At 45.0% G+C, this 20169-nt stretch overlaps 2 protein-coding genes across 2 annotated transcripts in view; both read right to left on the bottom strand.

Annotated features, from left to right (window-relative positions):
* Positions 1-16333, bottom strand: part of samd12 (sterile alpha motif domain containing 12) — an 84982-nt gene extending 68649 nt beyond the window's left edge. The window contains exons 1-2 of the mRNA XM_034545445.1: positions 16247-16333; positions 13552-13657 (exon numbers count right to left, since the gene is read on the bottom strand). Of these exons, the coding sequence (XP_034401336.1) occupies positions 13552-13657; positions 16247-16333 (193 nt within the window). The remainder of the gene's footprint in view (positions 1-13551; positions 13658-16246) is intronic.
* Positions 16334-19343: 3010 nt separating this feature from the next.
* abrab (actin binding Rho activating protein b) lies at positions 19344-19920 on the bottom strand. Its single transcript, XM_034545443.1, is given in 4 exon segments — positions 19344-19496; positions 19499-19581; positions 19584-19671; positions 19915-19920. Coding segments are annotated over 4 exon segments (330 nt in total).
* Between the last annotated feature and the right edge of the window lie 249 nt (positions 19921-20169).

The following is a 20169-nucleotide window of genomic DNA, read 5'->3' as shown; positions in this document are numbered from 1 at the left end:
ATAGACGGGAGCCCTCAGGAGAGGAAGGACAATAGGCACATCAGCAGATGGCTTTAATTCCTTCTCATAAACTTGCATTGCACCACTCAGAGTATTTTTCATTTGGTTCCTTTATGCCGAGCGTCAGACTCGGGCACTAATTTTAGCCTCATCAGCCACCGGTGCGAGCTCAGAAGCGACGGCGAGCCGTGTGGGTTGCGAGGTGTCACGGAAATAGGCCGTTTGGCATCGTGCGATCGGCACCCACTCGTTCTAAAAAACACAGACGCCTCTGGGAGCCAGAGACGCTTTTCATCACACCTGAAGGCTGCTGCTGCTGCTGCTGCTGGGGATTAAGGGTTATTTTTCAAGAAAGGGGGGGGCGCACACTCTGAACGGTCTACACAGAGAGCGGGAATGCATTTGAAATACCACGATTTATTCCAAGCAGTTTGCAAAGCATCGACTTGTGCAAACTGCTTAGAATAAATCAAACGTTTCGATGTCCCGGATGGAAAAAAATCGACGGCCATGTCTAAGGCCAGACAGTGATTTGGGCCTGTTTGCTGGCACGGCCAGGAAAACAGCCAATTAGGCCACTGCCACCGAGCAACGACAACAACTCTGAGACGGCTCAGAAGAAATGGAGGAAGACGACGAAGACGACGACGACGACATCGGTGCTGTCTTTCCACATCACAGGAGCTGGAGGATGTCAAGTCATTTTAATACCTTCGGTGCATTTCACATAATCCTCCTGTACTGAAGGTTTGAATGCAGCACTTTTACTTGTAAATGGAGTGTTTAATAGAATAACAACGACTAACAGGTTTCATCTTCACTCGAAGTCACATCACAAACACGGCACAGCTGCCGCTCCCTGGTGAGGTCTTGAGATGCCCGTCCCCCCGTTGCAAACCATAGAGCGAATGTATACATGATTGAAACAAAGCCGACTTGAGATGCGCGGCACGAAGCGTCGCTCCCTCTCACTGCCTCTTTATTCCACCCTCATCTCTACAGAGCTCACTCTCGCCCCTCTCCCACCTCCTCGCCCTGACTCGATGCACGAATGGTGTGCAACAACTCTGGGGGAGAATTTAATTACACATCCTCCGCTTAAAGGAATAGATGGATGGATGGCGGACAACATGATGATGGGGTTAGGGAAAGTGGAGGCCCACAAAAAAGGAAGGAAGGACAGTTGTGTTTTTTTTCCCTCAATCCTTTTTTGTATATATTTCTTTTTAAACGCCAACAGTTGCTATAAATAGCACCCATTACATTCTTCCCTCTCTCCTCCTTGGCATGCGGCGAGCGAGCGTCGCGAGGGGAGAGAGAGAGAGAGACAGATGATGGAGGATGTCTGCCTCCTTTTTTCCCCCTCCTTTTCAATGAGATTCAGTAAAAACAGGGAGCAAACAATAAACGGAGGTGTTGGAGAATAGCGCCATCCCTGCACGGCCAAATGCATTCTGAGATTACTGAGAGGAAGATTAATCAAGAATTGGATTAATCTTACATAACAATGTCTCTCCTAATTACTGGACATGGTTTGCGTACCAAGGAGCCGTTACCAACCAGTCGTATTTGAGAAATGCCGGCCGACGGGAACATTGTGTCCCCACGTTATCAGGATATATATATATATATATATATATATATATATATATGCTGAGATGTTCAATGCTCTGTTTAGGGATGTCTGGAGCAGCACTGAAGCGGCATCTCGACACCAAACACCGTATTTATTTATCCAATTTCTCTTTTTTTTAGTCCCTCCTCTCTTTTTTAGTCCCTCTCTCTAGTAAAATCTATTTATTAATTATTTTTGTGTTTTTAATAAGCCTGACTTTAAATGTGTTTTAGCTTGATTTGTTCCATGAATTGTTCGCCTGTTGGGCTTGTTGTATGTGCAGGTTTACATACACATGATGAACAATGAACACATTGCGTCATGTTTTTGCTCGTTAAACTGTACGTGGATTTGATTTAGATGCAAATCAAATGATCAATTAGTTGAACAAATACTGTGTTCATATTTGAACGGGCCCCCGGGCCACTTTGTACTTGAAAAGTTTGGCCGCAAGGTCAAAAAGGTTAAGAACCGCTGCACTAGAGTAAATGTATTTACTTTCCACCACTGACCACAGGACACCAAACAAAACCAAACAAATCCCTTTTTATTAACTAAACATAGTGTCAATATTAAGACGTCAAATGTTCACATTTAGGTCATTACTGGTTTAATGGGATTATACTCAGAATTTAAGACATTTTGAGGATCTGCTCACTATATTAGTTGTGTAACATGGCTGCGGCCTGACATTTACGTTTGCTCCGTTACTTAAAAAATGCCTCCTGAGCCTGTGCTTCACGGCGCGAGCTGGTTCAAAGTGAAACCACTAGCGGGTCCATAATCAGAAGTGAAGTTTGCTCTGTGTGGGCGCTCAGGCTCATAGTTATCTCTTTCTCTCTGGCTGACTCTCAAAGTGGAGCAGAATGAATTGTTTGTGAACAGAATCAACTGTGTGACCCAGAAACCGAGCCCGGGGGAAAGCAGCCAGCGTGAGCCGGGCCAGATGACTGCGCAGATCGCACCGACCCCCAGCCTTTGTTCCTTTGGCCTCGCTCCCGGCGACGCTTCACAGAAAGGTGACCCGGGCGTAAACGGGGCATGTCAGGGACGTGGGCGCACAAGTCCCCAGAACACGGAAACCGTTCCAGCTAAACGCTCTCTTTGAATTTGTACCGAAACTGGCAGGGTCTTGGCAAAAAAAATGACATTCCAGTCACCCGCGCAGCTGCTTCTCTATTTTTATGTGTCAACAGTGGCTCGGAGCTGAATCTGAAATCAGTCCCGGCCCTAAAAATAACTCAGCGGTTCGGGGAATGAATGTGTGGATTGGCACTTTTTTTTTTTTGCTTAACAGAGCCCGGTCAGCTTCCTCCATCTGTCATCTCGCTCCAATCAGCACACACACACACGCACACGCACACGCACACGCACACGCAATGATTTACAAGCACTCGTATACTCGCGTACAGACGCATACAAAGAGGCGGTGAAAATGGCCTCCCTCAAACTGCATGAGTCGCCCATCTTCACACCCACAGTCTGCTTTGACCCCCCCCCCGACAAAACTAGAACTAAATGTGTGAGGAGAGTGAGCCTGCTCAGCTGTCTACCCTGAGGACCTTGCAAAGAGTGTCTCCATCAGCGGGGCACAGAAGACAGTCAGATCCTTGTTGCACGCGTCCCAGAGTACGAATTAGAATATCTTTGAAGGGCGGAGAGAGACGGAGGGAGCTGCAGGCCAGGGCGTTTTGGGCTGTAGAAGTTTTTGACGATTACAATTCAAGAGACGGCGGCGTATCGTGGATCTCTAGCTTTTTAAAAAGCGCTTCAGGAGAAAGGCTCTTAGTCTTCACAAGCCCACTGGACGTCACATGAGTGGGGAAGGACCGAATTCGGCTTGACATCTGGGCCGCGGGGGAACATGCAGAGCATGCTAAATAAAAAAAGGCAACACAAATAGTGACTTCTACAGAGTGATTTGAGGTAAACTGCAGGAGGAAGGATTTGTGCGCGCAGTAGAGTCAAGCGTAGATCTTATTAATATTTCAGTCGGTCGTTTTCCTGCATTAATTTGCTTCTTCGTCGAGCCCCTGAGCAAATGTTTGTCGTCATTTTTGTATTTGATCGCTTTAATTTGTGCATTGAGAAATAGAATTAGATTAAAAACTATACATTTCACTGTAAGGCGGCATCTGGAATATGGCTTGTGAAAGTGCTCTTGGTTGTAATCTCACAGAAAGAGACTCTTTGGAGACCAGAAAAGACATTTGCATCAAAAACATCTGTGACAAAAGCTGGCATTTGTAATCTTGTTTCAAACGAGACAATTCCTGATTTAAAAATGAAATATTGCTCATTTCCCACCGTTTGAGTCCGCACGCGTTTGGAAAACATTTAACATTTGGTAAATGGGTCTTCTGTTGCTATATTCATTCCTTAAGTAAACAAATACAAATAAAATCATAAGATACCAAGCCCTTCACATCATTATGACATTTCTGTGTAACAAATGCCAATTAGAGCTGCATGATTTTGCCGCGCAGACGCCGGTCTTGTTTAGTACGAAAGCAGTCGTCTTTATTCACACCCTGAAGCCGCTAATGAGCGGCTTCATTGGAACAATAAAGAGTTAGGAGCTCGATGGCACCTGCAGCAACCGCCTCGGCCCGCGCTGCAGACACCAGAAGCCAGTTAACGTTGCGTTGAGCTCAGAAAGAAACATCTTCGTTGACGGGTTGCAGGAAACCTGCAGTCTTGCCTGGAGCTGGTTTGGAGTGTCAGACCGAATGTGTCGCTGCTGTCGGAGGAGGAGCGAGAGATTATGTAAGGTGTTCCACTTTAAGCCTGGCAAGGTGGAGGTGTCTCTGCTTCAAACGCATGGCATAAGTAGGGCATCCGTTACCCTGACGGAGACAAGGGTCATTAATAGAGCCGCCGTTTAGGGCTTTTAAAACTCTTGAGCCGGCGCTGCGGGCCTATACGAGAGGCGCTGGTGATCTCAGGTACATCGTTCACTGTGAATCACTCCGATGTCGCCGGATAAAAAAATAAAATAAAAAAAAAAGCAGAGATTTGAAGGAACTGGTCGAACGCGTCATTAGTCGACTCAAAGTTCAAACGCAATGACAATCATTGGGCTGAAGCTCTGAAGTCTGTGTTTAAGTTCAGATACAGCAAAACGTCTATATCTGTTACTGAGTTTGTCACACCGCCAAAAAGATTTAATTAAAAAAAAAAGAAAAGTGTTGTTAACCACCCAGCTAAATTTAAATGATCGGCATTTATATCCAATTAGGTTTCAATCGTGAAAGAAATGTGAAGTTTTCTCTGCTCTGGAACAGCGGTGGGTGAGAGCTGATGACATACTGTATGTTCAGTCACAGCTCGCGTGCCACATGTTGGACACCTAAAAGCCACTTTGTTTGCAGAGCGTTTACGCGCATGCTCCGTGGGCAAGGCATGCACACTAGAAACCTTCCGGTTTAGCGCTATACCAACTGGGATAGGGACACAATAATTAAAATGGTGCAGCTCTTCCAGACTTCCGAAATGTTATCGGACATAATTGATCAGACTGTGACGGAGAACTGATGCTATGCGCAGGGGAGGGGGTCTATACTCAGGAGGGGGTCTATACTCAGGACGGCTCCAGTGCGTCATCGAGCCATGATTTTCGAAGCACAAAAATGGTTAAAAATAAATACAAATTTTAAAAAAAAGGTTCCAACGCCACATTTCAGTTCGACATGTTCAGTCTTTTCAAACATTTTCCTCAAATATTTTCTATCATCTATAATGTGTTTTAGAGAAGAAATTCCACATGAACCGTTAGCTCTATCTTGGTTGAAAGCCTATAGGTTTGTGCAACAAGCGTTAAACTCACTGTTGCATAAGCGTAGCCTGGTAATACAAATGCAATGAGCCGTTAATAACAGCTCATGACATCTGGCGGAAATTCTTGACAAGGTCATTTTCAAGCCTACCGGCGGGCTTTTATGCACTAGCTGCTTTTTCTCAAACATTGTGAAGGTTTGCATGTCCCATACTAAAGCCAGTGTATCTTCTCAACCACAAGAGCTATTTGAACAATGTTGGTGTTAAAATGAAGAAAACACTTGTGAGGTTAGTTAAGATGTGCATATAACAGTATATGTGTTACTGGTTAAAAGTTATTGAAGGCAGAAAATAGAAGAAACTAAAAAAAAGAGAGAGAGATTTTAGTATTATTTTGATATTTGAATGTTCTCATGTAACACGCTATTTTTTAAACTTTTATATCACTATGTTGTTCAATACATCCACATACAGCCGTAACATCCACTAAATAAACACTAAATAATGCCCTGTGCCCTTAAATCATCAACAAAATATATCCATTAATCATATTTCTCTATAAACTCGGTCATCATCTCCGCCTTACGTAGTCCGATTTCAGTCTAAGAACACTCCTTTTAATCGTGCAAGCTTATGGGATGTCTAAAGCAATCCAAATGAGATTGCCAGCCACAGAGAATCACCAAGTCTCCACATTTGGTGACGCGTAGGATTTGATTCGATGCCACTGAGACCGACCCCACGAGGGTACTGTAACTCCAAACCTCCTCCGGACACTTAGTGCTGCACAGGAAGCTCTCCGTCATTTAGAAGTTAAAATGGCGCGTGGGCCCCCCGATATTCATCTAAAAAGGTAATTCATTTGTTATTAAAAAAAATAGTCGGCCTGGATCCTATTTTGCTGATGCTTTGTCTGAGAAGAGATTGGAAGGTAGCGTCTGAATCCGCAGTTTGTGGAGGCGACGGAACCCTTCGTCGTTAGCATGTAGCATATTGCTAGCGGCTCTGAGAGCTGCAAACTATGCCTGTGCCATAATCTTTGTAAAAACTTTTGGCCATTTTCATCTTTATATTTGGTTAGGTTTGACTTTGGTTATTGAGTTGTGTTTGGAGCATGTACAAACGGATTACTTCATATTATAGCCCAGGCTCTGCTGTTTAATATGCTATATTGCATAATTATATTCGTTATTGATTCTGACAACGTACATGCATATTCACATATACACATGTACCCATGAACAAAATGTAACCCCCTATTTAGGAGTCCGTAAGGATTAAAAGTGCACTTCGTTATTTTTGGACAAAAGCCTGCGACAGAACCTCACGATGGACTGAACTGACGGAGAACAGAGATGAGAGGAAAACATGCGCGGCACGATAAACCACGCGAGCACCACAAATGACCATTTTTTGGCGTTCAACTCTTCCCCTTTAGGCCGGCTTATCTATTCATATGTCTGCCGCTGAGACAAAGATGATTGACTGCACAGCTAACAAATCAAAGTGAAGCCGTGTGACGAGTGATCCGACCAGCTCGACTCTCCGCGGGGCTCCTAACTCGCCCTGACATCCAATCAAAAGTTAACGGTGCTCAAACTTCAGACACTCCGAAGCCGCGGGGGCTCGATCGGCAGCGATTGGCTGGTCCTGTGTGTCGAGTAGAAAAAATAAATAAATTGGAGAGATGAGAAAAAGGAGAAAAAATGAAGTTGCAGAGAGGGATGGATTGTGAGAAAGGCAGACAACAAACGAGTCGGTGGGACGGAGCCAAGCGATGACGAAGGGGCCAAATGACCCACATGCAAGCTAAATATAAAAACGGCCGCTCGCTGCGAAGCCTGCGTCCCAGGCATAAAGCTTTTAACGTGCTCCGCTTCAAAAAGGCAGACGGTGCAGAGGCAAAACAAAATAAATAGATTGTCTTAATTTAGAGCAAAGTAGCGGCTATAAATATTTGACAGGAGACACACGCTTCCTCTCTTGGGGGACCAGGAACCGTTGGAATGTTTGGTTTATTTCTCGGGGACAGCGTGTCGTATACCTGCCTGCTGCAAAGTGTGCATTGCCGACCTTGAACCTGGACTAATTTTCACAATTGCATGTTCTTTATTAGCGATTAGTGATGAGACCAGAGTATCTCATGTCAGCACCGCATGTCGAAAAATAACTGCAGTATCAGCATTAAGGCACGGCATAAGAACAGATGAAAAGGTGAAATACAGATTATTTAGCAAATGTATTTCCAGTCAAACATTATTATTAGAAAAATATATGTCTTCAAATATATTAAGAAATATAAAAAAAATAGTGTAGTGCATCATCACATCCATACTGATCATTAAGTCTGTCCACATATTTGGATTGAGCGCTCCTTCACCTGCTCTCACCTGCTCCTTCTCCTGCTCCTTCACCTGCTCCTTCTCCTGCTCCTTCTCCTGCTCCTTCACCTGCTCCTTCTCCTGCTCCTTCACCTGCTACTTCTCCTGCTCCTTCTCCTGCTCCTTCTCCTTCACCTGCTCCTTCACCTGCTCCTTCATCTGCTCCTTCTCCTGCTTCTTGTCCTTCTCCTTCACCTGCTCCTTCTCCTGCTCCTTCATCTGCTCCTTCTCCTGCTCCTTCACCTGTTCCTTCACCTGCTCCGTCACCTGCTCCTTCTCCTGCTCCTTCATCTGCTCCTCCTGCTCCTTCACCTGCTCCTTCACCTGCTCCTTCTCCTGCTCCTTCTCCTTCACCTGCTCCTGCTCCTTCACCTGCTCCTTCACCTGCTCCTTCATCTGCTCCTTCACCTGCTCCTTCTCCTGCTCCTTCTCCTGCTCATTCACCTGCTCCTTCTCCTGCTCTCACCTGCTCCTTCTCCTGCTCCCTCTCCTGCTCTCACCTGCTCCTTCACCTGCTCCTTCTCCTGCTCCTTCAAATGCTCCTTCTCCTGCTCCTGCTCTCACCTGCTCCTTCTCCTGCTCCTTCACCTGCTCCTTCTCCTGCATCTGCTCTCACCTGCTCCTTCTCCTGCTCCTTCACCTGCTCCTTCTCCTGCTCTCATCTGCTCCTTCACCTGCTCCTTCTCCTGCTCTCACCTGCTCCTTCTCCTGCTCCTTCACCTGCTCCTTCACCTGCTCCTTCACCTGCTCCTTCTCCTGCTCCTTCACCTGTTCCTTCACCTGCTCCGTCACCTGCTCCTTCTCCTTCATCTGCTCCTCCTGCTCCTTCACCTGCTCCTTCACCTGCTCCTTCTCCTGCTCCTTCTCCTTCACCTGCTCCTGCTCCTTCACCTGCTCCTTCTCCTGCTCCTTCACCTACTCCTTCTCCTGCTCCTTCTCCTGCTCATTCACCTGCTCCTTCTCCTGCTCCCTCTCCTGCTCTCACCTGCTCCTTCACCTGCTCCTTCTCCTGCTCCTTCAAATGCTCCTTCTCCTGCTCCTGCTCTCACCTGCTCCTTCTCCTGCTCCTTCACCTGCTCCTTCTCCTGCTCTCATCTGCTCCTTCACCTGCTCCTTCTCCTGCTCCTTCACCTGCTCCTTCTCCTGCTCTCACCTGCTCCTTCACCTGCTCCTTCACCTGCTCCTTCACCTGCTCCTTCTCCTGCTCCTTCTCCTGCTCCTTCACCTGCTCCTTCTCCTGCTCCTTCACCTACTTCTTCTCCTTCTCCTTCACCTGCTCCTTCATCTGCTCCTTCTCCTGCTCCTTCACCTGCTCCTTCACCTGCTCCTTCACCTGCTCCTTCTCCTGCTCCTTCTCCTGCTCCTTCATCTGCTCCTTCACCTACTCATTCACCTGCTCCTTCTCCTGCTCCTTCTCCTGCTCTCACCTGCTCCTTCACCTGCTCCTTCACCTGCTCCTTCTCCTGCTCCTTCACCTGCTCCTTCACCTGCTCCTTCCCCTTCTCCTTCACCTGCCAGATCCGTCTCCTCAGATCCGGCCGTGCAGCCGTCTCGCTCTTCGTGACCTTTTGCTGGTCTTTTGACCTTTTACCGGCTCCGGCAGCAATGTGAACGACATGAAGGTCGTTTTCCTTTTGGGAGTCGACAGAACAACGATGTTTGCTGCTTTGCCGCAGATTCAAATCGACCCTGAGCTCACTGTAGCCCGTCGCATCGTTTTTCTTCAAGTACTGATTCGAACACATGCAGCGGAATAATTCCGAACAAGAGTTTTTTTAGTCTGCACTTGAAAGTAATTCCAGACTGCCATCCAGCCCACATGTCCTCGTAGAGCCAACGTGTATTTGAAGCATGAAGGTTTTCACTGCGTGTACCACCTTAAATGAAGCAACTCTGCAGCCCCCCTGTACACCATGCCACACAACGACCGTCTCCCCCGCCCCTCCAGGACACACACACACACACACACACACACACACACACACACACACACACTGCCTCAGGCTTCAATAAGTGAGTGGGAACAGAGCCCAGAGAACCTTGACACGCCGGCAAAGTTTCTGCACTCGACACAGCGGGGTGCCGAGTGTCGCAGGGCACTTCACACAAAAATGACAAAGAAGCACAGAGGTCGTTGTTTGTGTACGGAGAAGGCTTTGGTGAAGAGTTCGACAAAACGATTAACGTTTCCCCCCCCAAGTGCGCACACACACACACACACACACACACACACACACACACACACACACACACACACTAAATAAAAAGTCCCAAACGGTTGCTGCAGAGCCTTTGCAGGAAAAACAAAGGCAACACAACTCCACACTCTCATCCTTTTTCGCCTTCGCTCATCTGCATATTCATCGGATCTAAATTTGGAACATCTGCATCCTTTTCCCTCTTTGATCACTGCGATTCCGGCTCAGTGTGTGCAAAGTGCAAAAATGAAAAAGCAAAAAAAGGGTGACACTAATGCAGCGAGTGAGAGGCGAGACAGCGATGGGAAAAAAATAAACTACAATTTGAAACACCGCCGCTTTTAAATTGAGTGAATCTTCTCCACTTGGCCGTAGGCCGGGCCGGGCTGTGGTTATGTAGGCTAACTTTTTATTTTTTATTTCCTAAAAAATGTAGTTCTGCTCAGTGCCAATTACATCAAACTTGTACTAGGCCCCTTCTGTGGTTCATGGTACAGTATCGGCACTATTATTGGTGTCCTTAAGAAGAGTTTTGGAATAGAAAGTTAATAAACACAGTTTTGATTAATCTAATGATTACCTTCTTGATTTAAGCAACTCGTCTATTTATAATTTCCGAGAGCTCAAAGAGCCGTCTTCAAAATGTCCCGATCCACAGAACCATCTGAGAAGCCGTCGTTGGAAACTGTTTCAAAAAGGTCACTTATAAATGGCACAATAAAAAAAATACAAAAAATACTTGGATGGATGGACAATTGGATGAGAAATCCTTCAGTTGCCTACTGACTTCCTGTCAATTTAATAATTTAATCAACCGTTGAGATATTTCCACGAATTGTGGTTCAAGTGGGTAAAAACAAACTAGAGTTTGAAGTCTGACAAAGTCTGTTGATGAGAGTATAAAGTCTAATACGTGAGTGCTGACATTGCTACAGGACAACTCTGTGCCCAATATTACTTTTCCTTATTTTATTCTCTATTATTATTATTCTCTGCTTCGCTCTCAGTCTCAATTCCAGGCGGCAGCGCTTGAGTGTCTGTGGGTCCACCCGAGGGATGATTACACAACACCACTCTCCTATGGCATTTGCTGCATCTTCTGTCATCTTAATCCTCCCCATGCCCCCCTCGCCCCCCTCGCCGTGGCAACTGCTGATTATCCTGACTGAGATGTAATCCTATTCCACCGACTCGAATAAACACGTTTATCCTGCTAATTCTATTCCTGGGCCGGATCCCGGGGGCCGGATTTGAGTTTTTCTGAATGGGTGCACAGGCATGCAAGCGCAGGGCAGGATGTATCAAGGAGGCTTGCTGCTGCGGCTGGACACGGGGTCCAGTTCTCGGCTCTTTTTCTATTTGCATGTGCATCTTCATGCATTTTGAAGCCCATGCTTCTGTCATATGTTCTTACAAAACGTAGCTTTTCATTATGGCCCCCCAAGGACATTTAGCCTTTTATATTCAGTCCAATCCGACTGAAAATAACACCGCATGCTGGTGAACGGGTGGTGAAGACGGACGCGCACGCCATACGACCACAAAAGGACCTCCTCAAATAGCACCGTGCTATACGTGTGCGGTATGTTGCTACAGGTGCCGATGAACAAATTGCACTCCTTTCAGGCCACTCAGCCTCCGTCCAGACGTTCTCAAAGTAAACAACTTGTGTCACTTTTCTGAAAATGGACAATCTGACATTCACGCCCGGATTCGCCCCTCACGCAGCGTGGGAGAGAGAAAAGAAGTGTGGTTGGAACGTCAGCGTTCTTTCCCCCCCCCCCCCCCCTTGTAACTACAACGACTTCTGTCACTTTTCATCTGTACAACAGGATTCCTCCCACGAGACACGTGTCTGTCTGAAGATGTGTCCCATGGCTATTGTTATTGCCGGCTATTCTCAGAACCGCCACAAACACTTTTCACTTGGTACAAACCTGGTCTTTTGTAGTACAACCCGGCCCTCAGTCAATATGGGCAGAGCTAAATATAACATCACGCTAAGTCATCGATAGTAGCTGTGATGACGCAACAGCACTTGAGAATATAAATATCTCCGACTGTGCCGATGACTACGTCGCCTGGAGCCTTTGTCCAGTATGTAGTGCGACTGCTGGGCCTACTTAGTACCAATAGAAGCAATGTGTAGCTGGGACAAGTACAGCTGCATGTGACACATAGACGTGTAAGAGGGGGCGGGGCATCTTTCTAACAAGAGATTTACCGTCCGACATGATGCAGCAATTCCCAACACTGTTGTGTCACACCTCTGGCAGGTAGAAGAAACGTGTCAGGGAGATTCATGCCTTCTTCTGACACGCCGGCACAAAACATTCTTCAAGCATCTAATTTCCGGGCTGGACTTCAAAAATAATATGCAATTTGGTACTCTTCTTCTTTTTTTGTTACAAGCACAAAAAAAGATGCTTGCACGAATAAGCAAACGGCAAATTACTGCAGATGTTTGAGCTAAAGGCGGCCATCGGGACATTTTCCCACAATAGAGAAACTTATTAGAACGTTCTTTAGTGTGTACATCTGACTATTTGAGTATTGTTGGTACAAAGCTTTGCAGAAACTAGTGGATTTTTCTTTGTTGCCGACTTGCACAAATGGAAAACAGCGAAGTGAAAGTGCTGCAAAAGAATCTGCACATAACAGTAACTTTCATTCATCCCTCTGATCAATCAATCTATGAAATGTATAAACGTAATGAAAGTTATTGCTTTTTTTTTGCCTCCGTTTGTGAAATATAGGTGAAATGAAAATGATAAAAGTCTGATTATAGGATAACGTATATCTCTCCATAACTATTATATCCAACAACAATGTATGTATATAAATAACAAAATAAAAAGGTGAGAACGGGATGAAGAAAAGGACGAAGCTGGACATTCAGCTCTGGAAACAAAGTGCATCTGCAGAACCCGCCTTCACAATTTATTTTGTATGGCTGTGAAATCTGAAAGCTGAGGAATCTGAAGAGATGCATGAATGAAACCACACAGAGGGACAGACGTGTTATAGCTGCTGCTGCTGTGCTCACGCTGCTGCAGGTCAGCGGTCAACACGGTGAATAAGCAACACAGGACATCTTAAAAAAAAAAAGAGGCCTAAAGAAGGAAGTTGTTGTTAAAGTTAGAGACATCCATGTGACCTTGTGAGGCTTTACAAGGTGGTTCCTCAGGTAAAGTAATGAATATTTACCACAGAACAAATGTTGCACCATAAACCTGAGACATGTCAGATTCTGGGGTCAACAGCCGTTTCACAATCGTCTTATTTTCTGGGGTCCTTGGCAGGTGAAGACGTGAGGTCACCCAGCAGCAGCAGAACAACCACAAACACAACATGACAAGAGGAACAGGTCTAACAGGACAATGTGCATGACATGTTCTATGAAACATGAATAACTTGATCTGCAAGAGTGCCACAGCCTCATACCAATCATACCTGCATGAACTAATAATCACTGGACTTGACTGGAAAAGCATTTGCATGGAGAGAGAGAGAGAGTCTGCCCCCTCTTCCTCCTCCTCCTCCTCCTCCTCCTCCTCCTCCTCCTCCTCCTCCAACATACCTCTCATTAGATTCTTGATCCACAACTTGCCCCCCGATGATTGGCCGAAATATTCCGGGCCACTGTCGGTCACTTTTCTCACCTCCACGCCGACTGGAGCGAGCACCTACCGCTAACCGCCTTGTCCGGACAATCACGGGGAGGAGCCACACACACACACACACACACACACACACACACTCTCACACACACTCACACACACACACACACACACACACACACACACACACACACACACTCTCACACACACACACACACACGCACTCTCACACTCTCTCACACACACGCACATGCACACGCGCACAGCGCAGATAAGCTATACGGAGATTATCAACAAGATAAATGATCACAAATAATAAAAAGACAATTAAAAAAAGAGAGTCCCTGATGTTAATCTCGGCGGCACCGCGGGGGTCCGGTATCATCACCGGAGAAAACACACGGCGGCGCGTTAACCGTTTCAACGGTGAAGCGCAACAGCGGCAGAAGATGACCGGGGGACGGCGGCACGTCGTGCGGAGCGACCGCCTCACCCAATCACACGGCCGCCCCCGGGTGCGCTTGTTTTGAGCCGCGCACACCTGCTCACGTCGCGGCAACTGCAACTAAATGCCTGCGCAACACCCACATCACAGCAACACACGCAACGGAAGTGGCGTCGCGACTTACCTTCGACAGCCATCGCGCTACTCCTCAGATGTGCGCATCACTCGCGAGAGGCAGGCGAGGCGAACATGTAAAACAAGTCACCGCTCCCTGTCATCGCACCTTGTTCGGAGTGTTATCACTTTGGCTGCGGGCGAGCCGGAGCGCACAGCCGCTGCTGCCGCCGCCGCCGCCGCCGCCGCCGCCGCGCCTCAAAGCATCATGGGAAGTGTAGGCTCGGCGCTTTCTAAAGGGATATGAGTGAAGGAAAAAGAGTTTCATCGGTATTTGCAGGGAAGTCAGTTTGAAAGCATGTCTCTCTCTCTCTCTCTCTCTCTCTCTCTCTCTCTCTCTCTCTCTCTCTCTCTCTCTCTGTCTCTCTCTCCCTCTCTCTCTCTGCGTGTGTTTGCGCGTGCTCAAGACTCATGGAAAATCACCAAGCACATATAGTCATAGTAACGTCCAAGGATGGAAAAACAATATTTGACTGATTGAAAAAGTGAAATAATGTGTGTAAACTCGTCAATATAACACAGTGCTTAAATAAAGATTTAGCTGCCAGTCTGAGAAAAGACTCAATATACGAAAATGGCCTTTACAGATTTGTATTGTAAACTTGTATACATTTTGAAGATGCTGCAGGTGAATAGGGTGAACAATACTAATATGTGATGCTATAGGTAAAGTGCCTTCTGAGTACCTTTTAAAGCGCTATACAAAAGAAATGTATTATTATTATTAACACGGTATGAATCGTCCCCAGTTGAGTAAGACAATTGTTTTTTGTATTACAAGATTTTTGTTATTTTATTTAACATCACATATGCATCAAATATGGTTAATATATAGGAGAAATATACAAGTTATCGTTCCAGCTGTTATCATTTAACCTCCCATGAAAGTGTCTTTTTACTAACTGAACAATTAGTCTGATTAAGAATACCGTTTTTTTTCTTCTTGTTTTTTTTCATGTTTAAACCTTTATTGGCAACATCAACGTGCTTAAAATTGTATTTATCCCCATCATTTATATGTAAACAAGGTGTCACTGAATTTCATGAATTGAGCCAAAACTGTGAAATGTTAAAGTAATGAAATACAATACAAACAATGTTAAGATTACTTTTCCTCACCATGAAATACATTATCTGATAATAACACTAGCCTGACACCATTTCCACACGTTCAAATTATGAAACTAATACATCTAAATAAAGCTTTTTTTAAGGGTTACGTTTTCTATTCAAGTAGCTATTTCTCATGATTTCTAACTATTGAACATGCACCAACAACTTTAGATTGTATTGTAACTGTATACAATTTAAAATATGCAAGTGGTCAAACCAGTAATACACATACTGCATGCGCAGAATATATTATTTGCATCTGCAAGACATTTCGATCATTTCATTAAATTTCGAGACCAGCTTTTGAAAAAAAAGAAAGAAAGAAGAGCTTCAAGCTTTGAAAGCCTTTCAATAATATCTGATTGACATGCAAAAGCAATGGGCAGAAGAAGAAGAAGAAGAAGAATAATTTGATTACAGCAACTAGTTGCTCACAAACAGTCACATACTGTATGACAACAGAGCACTGATCGTGGGCTGTGAGGTCCTGTGTGGCGTCGATCTGGACCGAGGACATTCCAGATTCTCTGACTTCAGCAGCGATGGTAGTTTTCATTAGGCGTTGAATGGTGGTGATGATGTAGTCGATGGTCGTTTTGGATAGGAGGGTGACAAGTGCACCGCTACCTCCTCTTGAACCAGACTGGTGTATCTGCTTGCTCTTTCGATGCAGAGATTGAGGTGTTCCTGTGTGAGGTTGGACATGCCAGTGATGAAATAGCTGCTTGCTCTGGGATTAGCAAAAGCCAGACAAAGGGAACAGAAGAGGGCTTCTTTGTCTTGACTGTATGATAGCCATTTTCTGTTTGTGCCATCTTTGCAAAAAAAAGCTCTCTGCACTACAGCCTGTCTGCAAAAACGGAAGAAGAGGTCTAATGTGTCTGAGTTCGGCCTGGTGAAATAATCACAATCTTGGCCTATACTTTCTGTGTCATCATGCCTTTGGCGATCCCTGTCATCCTGGCCTTGACTTTCTCTGTCATCTTGGCTGCTATCCCTGTCGCTGTCATCTTCAGCCTACATGAGTGGTAAGTAGGGGTTATTATGTTAGCATGTTAAACCATTGACAATATCAGCAAACTATGGTAGTATTTAGTATTAGTACCCCAGGTGAAAAAAAAGTACACTTAAGTACATTAAATGTAAGTGTACTAAGTGCACTTTTTTGTACTTAACTTTCCACTATTGGTTAGTACACTCAAAGTGTATTGGATAAGTATACTTTACATACATGTGCTAAATTGAAATACACTATTTTTGTACTTAGTATATTAAAGTGAAAACAGGAAGAACCGTCACTCAACCCTGTCTCCTAAAAATGTTCAATTCATCTTTCATTTAGTTTAATGTATATATATATATATATATATATATATATATATATATATATATATATATATATATATATATACACATTTCAATGTATAAACTAAGCATCCAAACCAACAATATACTCTTTTTTATAGGGCACTTTGCAGCCTGTGCATGTCACGGGTTATCAATTATACAGTCATCCTCCTCCTCATGTAGCCTTACTAAACTTATTTAGAAAAGACCGGGGGAAAAAAATCAGACAGTTAAACAAAAATTACCGACAATAATTAAAATATCTTAGTTGACAACGCAGTGGCTGCAACATATTAAGATACATAAATTATAACGCCTGAATAGCAGCTTTCCCCCAACTTGGCCTTCATTTTGATCTCAACCCACAAACACCGATACAAACTGCCTGTGTGGAAGTTCCTGCTCCAGCAGGTGTCTCCATGTGACCACATTAAGCCACGATGACTCACACACAGACTCACAAGGTGGAAACAATACCAACCGATATTGTCCTCTTCTTGTTTGAACATCCACGAAGAAACAACAAGGAGCTGTTTAAACAATGTTAACCCCACAGCGGCTGCAGACAGAAAACACACATTCAAAGTGTAGTTCATTCTCTAAGCATCACATAAGCAGTCCACTTACTGTAGTCGATCTCTCTTTCCCACTATAACCAGTCCCACGCTCTCTGTCCCACTGTGCTCCTTCAAAGGTTCCTAAAATGTTTGAGCTGAATGAGGCTCTGCAGTCACTATGACAGGGATGTACAGGTACAAACGGTAGAAAGGTGTAAGCTCACTGAAGGTAAAAGCTCCACAGTGGACACGGAAGTCCATCGTGAGCTTTTTTAGCATTTAGCATGTTAGCAAGACCCAGAATGCACCTGTTGAACAATAAGGATCGCGTAGCGCGTTGGCCGGGTGTGGCATGGTGATGAGTTAAGGCCGATGCCACTTTTTTTCATATATTTTTGAATGCACTGATGCTAACCGCAACACCTTATGACACATAAGTGAATTTTGCACATGGACACAGATGTGATGCTGATCAAGCACTTCCTCCCAGGGAACAGGGCCAAAATACCCCCAAAAGCACCCAGATCTGGATCATATTCTTGGTTAGTTTGACCAACCGAGTAAGAAATAAAAAAACACCATCTGGTGGAATAGTCCAAATCTAATCTATAAGAACACTTGGAGCCAGCAGCTGATTAGCTCAGTTTATCTGGAAACGGGGAAACGGATAGCCCGTCTCCGCTGAAGGCAACACCTCTGAAGCTCAAACCAGGTTTTCCATTTAACCTCACTTGTTTCAGGTTAAAATCAAGACAGCGGTTGAAATCAAGGAGAACACCAAGTCAGAAAGCAGTTTCACAACGACTGCGTCTGAACGTGCGTACCACACATATTATCTCAGGACGGGGAGGAGGGCCCAGCCCGCTCACCTGCCTTGTGTCACAGTTTTTTGATTGCGCCATTTCCATGACTGATATCCTGCAGTGACAGACGGATAATGTGGGTCACGGTACGAGGAATGTGGTTTCCAGCACATTTCTTCTGTGTGGTGCGTAACAGGTGTGTCATAACAGGTATGCAAACACACGGCACGTTCTCCTTCTTTTGTTTTAAGGTCTGCTCAGCCTGTCTGAGGGGGGAGCAGACCTCAATCGTATCCTGTAACAAAATATCCTGCTCAAGCATGAGGAAGACATTTCAGCACCTGTAGATGTAGCGATACGCAGTGGAGGGAGAACATTTTTTTAATAATTAAATTGTGTGTAATTGTTTAAAGCGGCTCTACTACTTTTTAATATCAAACGACAGAAAATGTTAAACCTACTGTTGGAGCAGCTGGGAACTGCACAGGCTCTTCCTGAACTCCTGGACATTGTTGTCAAAATGAATGTACATAGAAAGTAAAGGTGAAATTAGAAAGCCGTCCACTTTTTATTTATAGATTTATTGCGTATAGCAACTTGTTGAGTTATTGCTTTTTAATGAGAGTGCAACCAAATACCTAAGGAGTACGGAATGACTCAACATGGCAAACAGCGTCTTCAGTTTGCCTTATTTGTCAAAAACGCTACAAATATCATCTCTCATTTCTTTTCTGGACGATAGATTCTGCTCACACTCAATAACTGAGTGTGAAAATAAAAGTGTTGCTTTTCTCCCCAGACAGTCATAGCCACCTTTTGCATGAATCATTACAGCCTCAGTCTTAAAGGCCACACGATTTAAAAGTGCTGTGGTCTGCTCTGTTCCTTCTGCATCGGTGCAGTGTAAGGACTGCTGAGCTGCAGGTATTCGGGCAATGAAACCCAATCCGTGTGTGAATTACTGTGCTGCAAAGCTGCTGGTTATTTGGTACATTAACACATAGTCGAGAAGTTTCTGATTAACATAAACCATAAAGAAAGTGTAAAAGGAGATTGAACTCTGGATGGAAACTTCAGCAGCCGAATGCTCGAGCATCAAATATTGATGATTTCTCAAAATATGTCCATGACGGCGAGATCTTCAAATCCACAAAACAGAAAGAGTGATTATTTAAATATCTACAAAACTAGCAGCCACATATTCTTTGGATAATCCACACCGACTGATTGTGTTTAAAATCCTTCGCCCTGCTTGATAATGACAGAGTAGCCGTAAGAGGATTTCCCGTACAACCTTGACCCGTGCGTTAACCTCACACCAGCAGAGTAATGATCACTCCATCATCCTGGCTTTGCCACAGCATCTCCCCTTCGAACGTCACCTTCGTGTGTTTCCTGGTTCTCATCAGAATCCCCACCACCTTGTCGAAGATCCGAACGTATCTGCCGAACAGCTGCCGAACAGCTGCCCAGACGTGACGCGGGTCCCTCCATCCTGCTCCGCGTTTTTGGTACCCTCCTTGGGAAGTCCGTAACCCTCTTTGCCCTTTTGGACGTGGAGTAACCGTGGTCGAAGAATTCGCCGAAGGGGTTCAGTTTCTGGTTAACGGTGTGCTCTGAGGCCCAGCTCTGCCATCGGCTCTTGAAATACACTGCGCTGCGTTGATCTTATTGGCCTCCCCGGCTTCCCTTCTGTACCTAGGAGATTACAGATTACATGACAAATATGTACAAAATATACGACACACGCTTAGTAACTTTGGACCCAGTAATATAAAATACTGCTTTATGGAACAGGACGTTAATCTTTGTGGAAACTGATACTTCCTGGAAGACTTCCCATCTTTATCTGTGACCTCATGGTGCACAAGTGTGTGTCGTTACCTCCATTAAGTCATTGCAAATATACCAACAGTCCTGGCTTTGTGCCCATCCTCAGAACCAAATCAAATCAGACGGCCTTTCTCTACACAACTATCACTTGTTGATTCCATCAATTGCCTGTAGACCGTCTTCAGCTGAGGTCTTGGCCTCCTCAGTCTTGGATGAATCTTTGGTCTCCTCATGGGCCGTTGCGGTCTTTCAAGTCTCTCCGGAAGTGAGTACATGATTTCGAGAAGCTTCTGTTGGCTGGATCTG

The sequence above is a fragment of the Cyclopterus lumpus genome, chromosome 11 (assembly GCF_009769545.1).
Source record: "Cyclopterus lumpus isolate fCycLum1 chromosome 11, fCycLum1.pri, whole genome shotgun sequence".
NCBI lineage: Eukaryota > Metazoa > Chordata > Actinopteri > Perciformes > Cyclopteridae > Cyclopterus > Cyclopterus lumpus.
Note: the sequence above shows the minus strand (reverse complement) of the source record. Positions and strands in the feature narration are given on the sequence as shown.